General features: G+C 33.7%; 1 protein-coding gene across 1 annotated transcript in view; it reads right to left on the reverse strand.

Moving 5' to 3' along the window:
* The window catches only part of Man1a1 (mannosidase alpha class 1A member 1), a 164,298-nt gene that overhangs the window by 104,235 nt on the left and 47,547 nt on the right, over positions 1 to 12,516 (reverse strand). The window contains exon 5 of the mRNA XM_070015342.1: positions 3,459 to 3,539. Within this exon, the coding sequence (XP_069871443.1) occupies positions 3,459 to 3,539 (81 nt within the window). The remainder of the gene's footprint in view (positions 1 to 3,458; positions 3,540 to 12,516) is intronic.

Consider the following 12,516-nt stretch of genomic DNA (forward strand, 5'->3'; position numbering starts at 1 on the left):
TCAATCCCTCAGTTCTCCTCCTGGGAGACTGAGTATTTTAAGTTAGACAAGAATAGAATAAAGTCTGTGCTTACTAATTCTATGATATCTCAGATGGTTAGTCAAACTATAGAGATCACTTTTGTCAAACTGATTTTTTTTTGTTCCAGATGATTCCCCAGCCTTCTCCCTAATTCTGAGAATTAGTATCACTATGGTCTACTAAATTACTTTTCAGATCATATGGTATATTCATATGAGCTCTTTTCTTGCTATGAGTTAAGTTTATTTTACTCATTTCTACTTACAAATTTTCAACACCATTTTTGCTTAGGTTACTCATATTCTATAGTATTATTTCCCCAAAACTGTTCTGGGAGAAATTTCAACTCAGTGCTAGCAGATGTTGCAGTTAAAAAATAGGAAAGTTATAGTTAATTAGATGTGGAAAGTGCAAGGATAAATACAATTAAATTAGTTTCCTTCTCCAAGCATTGGGAAAAATATAGAAATATAAGAAAAAATATAGAAGATAGCCTTTTGGTACTCAAAGAGATACAGATTTATCCTACCACATCACAAGAAACCAGTAAGTACATCATTTTTGGGTACTGATATTCTAGAAACTTCTATACTTACTGTCTACTGTAAGGATTTTCATTCTCTTTGAGTTTATTATAAGCAATGCAATGTTATCTGTTATTCCTAATGCTGATTATACCTATTTAGTATTCCTCTTATCTCTATAAAATCTGTTTGTAATTATGTTTTGGTTTAAATTTATTATAGAGACTTTGAAAATTTGGGGGCCCAAGATTTTAATGGTTCTTCAAAATATCTTAGCTAGACATTTTACATTTTTTAATCTATGTCTTAAAGCTAAGTGCAGGTATTTCATGTTTCTATGATTCTTTTGATAGGTTAGAATTCCTCTAGCATTCTTGACTCTTTTTCTGTTTCTTGTAACTTCCTGAAGCAGGCAACACAGATCTCAGGGCGCTACTTCCTTTGCTTTTGCAATATAAATTTCCAAATTCTGAGATGTTATCAGTGTGGATTTATATGCTTGTGATGGTGATTTGTAAGATTTTCTTAAAATACTCCTGAGCCTCAGTGATGAAATCAGAGTGCTAAATTATGTCAGTTGAGTAGCTGTTCTGTGAGGTAATTTAGGAAGATGAATTTTTGTAGATTATCTCAGTAAATTCTTTGCTGTATGTTAGTGGGTTTTAGAGAACCTTACTATCTGAAATGAAGTTATTAATACTTTGTCCAAGTTGTTTTTCTATTAAACCACTGGCTATATTTTCATTTTGACATGAAGCAAATAACTGAAGCACAGACCTAGGGTAAAATAGTATTTCCTGATCACTTTCCTGAAAGTCAGTTCTCCCAAATGCACTGGAGAAATAAAGCTCTTGTTGGTGATGAAGTGTCAGAGAGAAAGAGGCAGGAGATGATGTTAAGCCAATCTAGTACTCATCATCTCTCATTTGTGAGTGCTATTTTGGAAAATAAATACTTATTGACTGAATTTATTGACTGATTATATTATTCAAAATATAGGAACAGTGGAAATAATCCAAACTCTCACATTCAGGGAATTGTCAAGAAAAAATAGACTAAAATGATGAATTCTTATGAACTAAAATTAAAATATACCATTCAGAAATACAGAAAATCCTATAAGAAAGAAGATACTTTCTCTTTTCCTAAAAGTTAAACTATAGTTTATCTATAATAAAACAATTTTTACACAGTGATACAGATAGATATTGTTAAGAGGTGCAATGAATTAAAAGTCTCTTACAAAGAATTAGGCAGATTATTCTGACTATAGACAAAATATAGTGTCTATGAACATTATATTTAGGGACCCATATAAATATATAAGAGTAAGTATGAAACTAAATAGAAACACATATTTGTATATAAACTTAAACATTACAAGCAAAAAAAAAAGAACTCACCTAATTAAATATGATGTATTAGAAGAAATAGGTATCTGTTTCTTTCTGTGTGTACTGGTCCTAATAGTGCTCAGACACAAAAGAGTATATTCCCTATTTCCTTCAAGTGTCTCACCTACACACAGATTATGGAGAAAATTCAAACCAAGGTAATACTAGAAAGTCATGTAAAATGATAGCATCAAGCCAAAGGATACTCAGAAACAAAAACTTTAAAGGGAGAAACTAGAATAATATTAATTTAAGCATGACTTTAAAAAATATAGATTCTTTGGCTTAATAATTAGGAATGCTAACGTTTGTCCAGAATTGAACCAAGTTATTTGGGACTAACAAAACTGGAAAAAGTGCAGAAGAGGCATAATATACCAGAGGTCCAATTACCCTGGCTCCAAGGAAACAGAATTCATAATGAAGAACAGAATAAAATGCTTAAGACAGGATGACAGAGGGGAATACTGAAGCCATGTATATACTTTGAGAAGGTACATGGTAGCATAAAATGTAAATCAAGAAAGTGGTGTAAGAATGTGAAGGATGTTTTGTTATGATTAGGAAAGTATATGAGAGACAGGAACAAAGTCAAACAGCTTTTCTCATTAAACATTTATTACTCGGCTTAAATCTGTTTGAAGCCAGGAAATATGAAATACTATACCAGTTAAGATCTACTCTGCCACTAGACAGGGTGCAGAGCCTAACACAAATCTGACTGACATGTAATTGAAATATGTGACTGTTTTTCCTTCATATCAACTTTCAACACTGTCAATATTAAAGGTGAAGTGCATTCCAGTGACTCTCTGAAGTCAATTAATATAACTCATAAAGTTGTCCCAACTCTTTCAAAAAATATAGTGAGAGTGCCCTTTATGATCATGATACAAAAATCTTTTCTTAATCTACCAATAGAATAGAGTTAAATTAACAATTCCTACTCTGCTCCAAGCAGCAGATAATGAACTAGGCCTTGTCTCAGGAAGAGAATGAAGTATTTTAGATAGGAATACAGCCTGTAGAGAACTGTGTTCTGGAAAGCCCAAAGTCGCACCATTCCCAATGCTATAAAGTACTGTACTTTTATATCTTATTTTCCATAAGAAAATTCATTTTGAAAGTTTTTATTATGCTAAGATTATATTAACATTAAATTAATTTTTAAAAGAAGAAACCCATCCACAAGCCTGCTGCTACAACCAAATCTCTTTAATTTGCCCATAGGAATACATAATTTATAGTTATATTCATTTATATTCATACCAGAATAGAGCCAGGATTTGCAAAAAAGGCATTACTTAACAACCCTAACAATATGTACCTTCACACTTCCCAGCTGGGGTATGTCACTAGAACGCCGTATGAAAAACTCAATGTAAGCTACTGGTCCATCAATCTATGAAAAATGTAATGAGTTCCTTCTAAGTATATTCCACAAAAGGCCTATCTTACAAAAGAGTGTAATTTCAAGACACTTTATAATTCACATGTATAGTTAACTTCTCATCTTACCTCTTCTCCAGATAGATAGTAAGCTGAGAGCAGTCCACCAACAAAGCGTATATTCACTTCAAAAACAGAAATTTCAGCATTCTATGGAAACAGAACAAAAAAGTCTCAAACATAATGACAGCACATAATGCAAGGAACTATCATCACCAGAAGCAGCACTAAATATTTAAAGCCTGTTGAAATCTTATATGCTTATCTATCTAACTAGAATTCTCCCTGTGAATGATGTCAAAATACACTGAAGCAGATAAACCATTCTTGATTTTTAAAATAAAAGTCACAAAGTATTTATAATACAAAGCTCTTTTCCCTGGTATTCAACAGCAGGTACAATACTTGGCATTCTATGCACATATGCAGTAAGACCACCGCATTTTCCCCCATTCTGTATTCTTTATTTTATTCATTTGCTGCTTTTTTCTTTCTGAAAGGCCAATCAGGCGGTACTATGGTTGGCAGTTCAACCCTAGTCTAGCAATCTTTTCATATTATGTTAAAGAAGCACAGATAGAATGCAAATAGAGTCCAGGTTGGGGCACTTGAGTTCTAGTACTGGTTTCCAATTTTCTGCCAGTGGCTTAGAATGGTTATCCTTTCTGAGATGACTTTTTGATTTTCTATAGATATGATGATGATAATAATAATATATTCAGTGCTTTATTAAAACAGCTTTAAATCAGTAACAGCTTGATTTTATTATTTTTATAGTGTACCTGATTCTGAATCTCTTTATCTGTGTGTCTTTTACTCCCTCACACCATTCTTATGAATTACTATTCTTAGCTCACTTTACAGATGGAGAAACAGACTTATAGTCATTAATGTCACTTTTTGAAGGTCAGACAAGTATTAAGTGACAGAATCAGGATTTGAACTTAAGTATTTCGATGATAGATTTAGGAGTTGGCTATTCTGGCTCCTATAATACTTCACCGGCTAAGCACGTGTCTCTTCATTGATGGTCAAAAAACTGGCCAGTGATTACTAATTATTGTTAATACCTTATTTTACAGCATTTGACTATTAAGTCTAACTTTCCTGTGTTTAGTTGCTAAATAATTAGCATCATTAACAGTGGGTATCAGGTACACTTCAGTCTTAGTTTTTTGTTGTTTTTTTTTGCATGTTCACTAGACCTACTCAGTAATGATCACTCTTTTTTTTATAATTAATGATCACTCTTGAAGAAGGTCAAACCATCCACTGATAATCATAAGGGCTAGCAGCAAAGTGCAACACATGGAATTACTATCTGGCATATGAACTTAGTCAAAACCTTCCAAGATATTATTTTCCTTTTACAATTATTTCTTTTTTAAATATTTTTTATTGTAAAAATAGTGTACAGAGGGGTTACAGTTACATGAATAAGGTAATGAGTCTATTTCCTATTGAGCATTGTTACCTCTTCCTTTGTTTTTCTCCTACCATCCCTTCCCTCCCCGCCTCCCCAACAACTCCCTCCCTCCCTCCAAGTTGTAAAGTTTGTTTGCCACATAGTGTGTTGTACATCTCATTGTTACAATGGGTCAACCTGTATCCCTATTTAAGCATTTTGTTTTTTCCCTTCCCCTCCCCAAATTAGAAAAGTGTATGTACAAGATATAGGCACCAACATCAAATACAGTGAAAATGGGTTATACCATGGGGGAGGAACATACCAAAGAAACAAAAAAAAATCACATAGTACATTATAAGTACATTAAAAACAATAGCAAGCAAGAAAAAAAAAACCACTTGATCTTAAGCAACTACTCTGTGTCAGTCAGTTTCAGTCCCAGGTGCAGGAGCTGTGACAGTGAAGACTGACCAAGTCCTCACATTCTGTGAGTCTCCACGTTAATGGGAAAAAATATTACCAGAAAAAAGAGACTCAATTATTTGATTCCAACATGTTCTCTCTAAAGAAAAAGCATAAGGAACTGAATTAAATCTAAATCTAAAAAAAAATCGCAAAATATTTCCTGCAAAAGAAAGAATATGAAAACAAGTTTAGAGAGAAAAGTACTAGTTCAAATTTAGGCTGAAAACATCAAAATAAGACCATGTGGTAAGTTTGTTTAGTTATACTTCAAATTTTGAAACATATACCTAAGACATTTTAATTAAAAGTACTCTGGAGGTATAATTTATCTTTGAAGTATATCATTCTAAACAAGGATTATATAAATATTGGTAATAGCTTTGGTACAAAGGAACTGATAAGAAAAGGCAAAGAGAATGTACTCATTTAGTTTGGTTCACACAACTACATTTCTTATTTTAACAGTTAATAATGTCTAATAATAAAATCTAATGCATTTAAATCCTCATCATATTTCTTTAAATTTTCACTTGTCTCTTTTAAGTTTTTAAGCTTATTAAAGCTTGTTCATATGAATTTTATATTGTTAATTTGGGCATGTGTTAATTATATATGCATTCTTTCTCTTATGAAAATTTTAGATAATCAGAATCCTCTATAGACCTCTGATAAAAATTACCATAAGGTAGAGGACTGAAGTATGCCAAATGCCATCAGAAATATGCTTAGCAAGGCATCAGTTACCTACTGAATGCAGTAATCCAATCAGTTATATTGATCCAGCTCGGTGAATATTCTAGAACCCAAATCCTATTTATCGTGCTTTGTCTGTAAGGTATTGAACTATAACGTGTGAGGTACTATGTTCAAGGTCAGTCCCTATGACTTTGAATTTCATGGATCTAAAAGTCTACAGAGCTAGAGTAGAAAGTCAATCTGGCTTGTTAATGATTCACACAAGTTCCCAGTGATTGTAGTGTCCTTGTTTTTTAAAAGCCTCAATCAGGAATGTCATATCACCACCAGTAATTCTTACTAGTCACCATCTTCCTAGAATTACATTTGAATTCCCAGCATAAAATTCTTTCTCCACCCTTTTTTGCAAAGCTAAATTATTTAGAAACTTTAACTTGAACTCTTTTAATATGCTAGGCTATATTATCTTTTAGAACAGAGGATTAAACTTTGGACACTGTAGGTCATTCCTTACAGGCCATTAGCTAGAATGGTCTAAGAATATCAGAACTCTCTTACTGTAAGAAACTGATTTGCAGAATATAATCAGTCCCAAATCTGCAATTACAAAGATCTGAGATGGAAGGCTGGGTGCAGCAGCTTTTTAATGTGAATTCTAAGTACTCACCAATTCTCTAAGTCTTGGTTTTATCATTAGTAAAAAGGAACAAAGCATTCTTTACTATGAGTCCTTACCACATGTAAGGACTATGAGATGCAGAATGTCTAGTATTAAGCACAATACATGAGAAAAGGAAGGTACTCAACAGATAAATTAACAATGTGTATTAGCACAGCCTAAATAAACTCAGGTCTACCTTCCATATTGTTATTGCAAACCAGAGAACTATAACATTCAGCCATGAACTTTCGAACCAGAATATTCATCTTCTATGATCTTCATGTTTCCCAATGGCTAATTTTTCTTTTGAGGGACCTGGTGTGGTGATAAACACCTGAAATGCCAGCTACTCAGGAGGCAGAGACAGGAAGAATGTAGTTTGTGGACAACTCAGGTAAAAATGCTTGTGAGGCCTTATCTCAAAAAATGTGTTGTAACATGACTGTAATCCATACTATTCTGGAAACAAAGGTAAGAAAGAAGACAAATTTGTGGCTGTCCAGGGCAAAAGTATGAAAACATCTCTGAAAAAAAAGAACACACTCTGAAAACAAAAGGACTGGGGTCATAGCTCAAGTGGTAGAACAAAAGGGGTCGAGTTCCATCCCCAGTACTGCCAAAAATGTCTTTCTTTTGAATATAGCAACCACATTAACTTTTGGGGGGCTTGATATTGTTTATGTCATCTCTGGTTAAAAAACTTCTATAATGAGGGGGTTTTGGTCCATCTTTATAAACTTTGGCTTAATATCCATTAAAATAATTGGGTTAAAATTTTTTATTGTGAAAATACTGTACAGAGGGGTTACAGTTACATGGGCAAGGTAATGAGTACATTTCTTATCAAGCCTTGTTGCCTCCTCGTTTGTTCCCCTTCCAATCCCTTCCCATCTTCCCCCCTACTCTCCCCTCCAAGTTGTAAAGTTCATTTTTTCAATATAACAACTTGTACATCCCTTCCAATCCCTTCCCATCTTCCCCCCTACTCTCCCCTCCAAGTTGTAAAGTTCATTTTTTCAATATAACAACTTGTACATCTCATTGTTGCAATGGGTTCACTTGTATCCCTATTTAAATGATTTGTTTTTTCCCTTCCCCTCCACAAAATATACCAACATCAAATACAATGAAAGCAGGGGTTATACCATGGGGGAGGGACATACAAAGCAACAACGAAATCATCTTATAAATATGTTAGAAACAATCACAAGAAAGAAAAAAACAAGAATACATTCTTCCTGTTATTAATCATGTAATTTTTTAAGGGGTTCTAAAGTTTTCCACTTACTTTCCCTAACATCAGAAGGGATGGGGAGAAACAAGCCACATGTACATGAAGCAGCCTGTAATACTCAAATCTGAGGTAGCTTACTCTAACCCTAAGAATTTTGCAGTGTTTGTCTTCAAGTGAAATTAACTTGCCCCTTAGAACTTTCAGATCACATTACAGGAATATGCCACAAATTATCTGTGGCTTTCTAGTATAGTCTGAGTGTCAGTTTGAGATCAGATTTAACCTTTAGATTAAACTGCATGCACCCCTCACTGAATGTTATCAGTGTAAGTTGCAATTTTCTAGCTCAAGACCTACCTACAAAAAAAAAGGTCAAGATTAGAGAAACTTTGCTCCTTCCTTTTGATCTTCTCCCAAAGTGACCACAGAATTAAAAAAGGATTTAAAACATATCCTTCAAATTTATTAAAATAGGAAGTATGACTAAATTTATACCAACAATCAGGAGGTAACACAAACCATGAAAATAATTTTGCCTTGGGTTTTCACATCTGTTAGTATCTAACACTCACTTGCACCTTACCTTTATCTGTTGTCTTAATATTTCAACTGATACAAATATATGCAATATGAATGATACAAATATGCAAATATACATAGGATACAAATATGCAAAAGCCTAAGATTAAAGTGGTAACGACATCTAAAATCGAACAAAGTACAAATTTATAAATAGTCTGTGTTCCTATCAGCTTATTTTGAGTTCATGAACACCTGGACTCTACCCCTAACAGAGAGACAGAAAAGCAAACTCTTCAAAATCTGCTTCAATACTACTGCATAGAAGGGCAACCTTCTCCCATTAGCTAAAACAGTATTTTAAACAACTCAAGAGAAAGTTCTAAATTATGTTCTGTAAACAACTGATCAAAATTGTTTTGAAAGACCCGAGTAAGCAAAACAACAGGTCTACTAGAAGAGTAAGAGAGGTTTGGCAGGAAATTCAGCTACAGTTTCCTTTTGCTTGAGGAACTGCTGAGACATTGAACAGATCATTTGTTTATTTGGAACTTCAAGCCTTAGTGTAGTCATTTAAAATGAAACTTGCCCTAAAATTTGTTACCTTTGTTTTGTTTGATTTTTGTATTTGCTTGAGTTAAAAATCTCACTATGTAGCCCAGGCTGGTCTAGAACTAGCAACATAATCTAACCCTCCATCCTCCTTTGCCTTCCATGGCTTTAATGGTTTTATGTGCTGATTCTATATAACTTGAAAAAGAGCTCATAGAGAAGAACTTTTCAGAAATATTTCAATTCTGAGCATCTGGTTTCAAGTGTGAACTGGAAGTACATAAAATCAGAAATTACTTCTTACTTTTTGGGGGGCCAAACCCTAAGCAATGAACTTTTAAGCATGTTATCAGACAGGTGAAACAAGCAAGACTTAATAGCATATCAATGTGATGACTATGTTTTACATTTATAGTCCCTGCCCCATTACAATCCCATGTGGTAACTATGTTTACTAACAATGCTCCACTACTAATATACATGATAACTATTCTTACACCTTACTGAGAAGTATGTGGAACCAACATGAGACTTTTCGAAGCCACTGCTTCCAAGACAGGAACTGCCTAAGACTTGCCTGTATTTAGAAAGTATTCCTCAGTGTTATAAAATATTGAATAATCCCATTCAACAGAATTATATTCTGGAATAATTATATTCATTTTCTATATCCACTGGGATATGATGCTGCTCTAAATCAGACCTTTTCTAGGAGTAATGCTAAAGCAAAAGTCATTTTTTTCATGTCATGGTATTCTAGATCCAAACCACGTAGACATTCAGCCATGTGAGGAGATTCACAGGGTTGTTTTTTAAAGTCAAATTAACATCTTTCAGACAGGGACTCCTATAGTTTGTTTAGCTTTATTTCATTGGAATGAAAAATATGGTGCATTCCCACTGGGTAAGTACATAATCTAGGACTTTTAGTTAAAAAAAGCAGAAAATAACCTTTGCTGCTAATACCTCTATTATCCAAATTATTTGATAATCATTACAATTAAAGGCACAGTCCAGGTTCTAGATGAAGCTCACAGTTCAACACATTGCTATTTAGTGACAGCAGCTAGCTAGCCATCTATCCTTTGTTCTTCGCCAAACCTTGCCTTCCTTACCAAGTCAGTACTTTATCTCAGTATTCATGTTAAAAATGGTTTTAATATAGCATTTGTAGAGTTCATAGAAGAAATTGTTATCTGGAAGAATGTTCTAAGCATTCTATAAAATTTGTTACTGAAGATTCTCTTCAGTATTTTCCTGTAGGGCTTAGGTGTACAATATAATTTTTTTAAGGTGCCAGCAACTCACAACTGAATTAAGAAATGTCTACTTAGTCATTTGTCCTTATAATAATGTTCTTCCCATAGCAAGAGGCAGTATCAATCTGTTTTAGAAGTAGGTTAGGTAAAAACAGGTAGATGATTTCTGTCAATACAGATTATTTTTAACTAAAAATATGATACAGTAACTTCCCTTTGCACCATGTCAGCTTGCTTTCCAAGGCTATCCTCAGTCAAGAAGTAGGATAATGTAGATAACTTCTCTTACATTTCACAAGCATTATTGAATATGTAAAAAATGACAAACTATAATGAACACTATGATATTATCAGAGGACTCAACTGCTCAAGCTGCCCACGTTATTTCTCAACACCTGTAATTCCTTTCCAATAAACAAAAACAGGGTAGTTAGCCAAAGCTTGTTCAAACCACAGCTCTTACTTGCATAATCTTGGAAAAATGAAACATATTTGCATCTAAAAATAGGGAAAACTACCACTTACTCTATATTACACAAGAATTACCTATAGGGAACAACTAATATGTATGAGGTACTCATTAAATTATGTCCTTTTTCCCTTAGATCAGCTCTAGTTAGGTGCTCTGATTTCTTCCTGCTAGAGTAGAAGTTCCACTAGGGTAAGTAACTAGTCCTTAGATGGTACTTTGGAAATAATGAGTGAATGAATAATCAGTAAACACAAATGGGCCTTAGACTATTTTAGTTACAATTTAAAAAACTCACCTACAGAAGCTATCCTTAAGAGTTTTCTTCAGTACCTATAAGCTTCTACCCTATGAATGCCTGAATTGAATATAGAGCTCCATCAATGTAGCTTTTGTTCCTACTCTAGAAAGCATATTATCTCAGTGATTTATTAAGCCAGTTATTAAAGCCATTTGAACTTTGTACTACAAAATATGCAAAATCAATCAACTTGTTATGCTTTCATGAAAAGAAAATGAGTTTAGTTAATGACAGTGTAAACCAGCGAAAAGCATTTACTTTATACTCTCAAGTGATATAAATTGAATATTTTGCATACAAATAAATTTATTCTTCAATGTAAGATTTATTTATATTTAAGAACACCACGGGAAAGAACCTTAAATAATAGTATTTCGACTTCAATTTCATTTTATTCTTCTACTGCAATAAATTTTGATATATTAACTGCTTTATGTGGTTTGTTCCACAATACTTATGGATTGGTAATTAAAATACGTTCTCGGGAAAATGTATTAATTTAAATATAAACAATAATGTATCTAAGATGAAATATTACATGCTATCCATAAAAATGAAATATTTTTTGTCTCTTTATGCTAAGTTTCTCTATCAGATAAATGGCAAAAAGTTTTTTTTTTTAAAGAAAAGTCTACAGTTTCTCAAATAATCACTAAATCTCTGGGCATAACTTGGTAAATATAAGACCAATTCTCACAGGTGGTATATGAAGATCAACTAGAGAGGAGTAAGCTAAGAAATCTATTAACATGATCAGAAGAGCAAATTAATATAGCTTTCCTGAATATATGTTACCATTTTTAATATGGGAAGTACTATCACATCTAGACCATATTGATTACATTTTTAAAAGGCAAAGTATGGTGCATATATATATGTATATATAAAAGCTCTCAAGCTGTAATTATTAGAAATATAGTTTGAAAAATACAGCACAAGACTGTCATTAACAGTTGTTAACTGGATACATTTTGGGGGGGGGGGCGGGGAGGTTGGTCGTAGGGCTTGAACTCTGGGCCTGGGCGCTGTCCCTCAGCTCTTCAGCTCAGCTCAAGGCCAGTGATCTACCACTTAAGCCACAGTGCCATTTCTGGTTTTCTGGTGGTTAATTGGAGATAAGATTCTCACGGGCTTTCCTGCCTGAGCTGGCTCTGAACTGCAATCCTCACTCCGATCTCAGCCTCCTGAGTAGCTAGGATTATATGCGTGAGCTACGGGCACCTGGCTTGGATAAATTTTTATTAAGAAAACCAAAACAGTTAACCAATTTTGCCAGCGCCATTTACTGAAGAGGCTGTCTTTCTTCCATTCTATTTTTTTAGCTCCCTTATCAAAGATTAGATGGCTATAGGTCTGTGGGTTCATTTCTGGATTTTCAATTCTATTCCATTAGTCCTGAAATCTGTTCTTGTGCCAGTACCAAGCTGTTTTGATTACTATGGCTTTGTAAGTAGAGTCTGAAATTTGGTATTGATATTCCTCCAGCACTGTTCTTTCTGTTAAGGATCATTTTTTTTGCTATTCCGGGTCTTTGGACAAACCAAGAAAACTTTAAAGGTCGGA

Source organism: Dipodomys merriami, unplaced genomic scaffold (assembly GCF_024711535.1).
Source record: "Dipodomys merriami isolate MVZ:Mamm:240054 unplaced genomic scaffold, mDipMer1.0.p SCAF_112, whole genome shotgun sequence".
Classification (NCBI taxonomy): Eukaryota; Metazoa; Chordata; class Mammalia; order Rodentia; family Heteromyidae; genus Dipodomys; species Dipodomys merriami.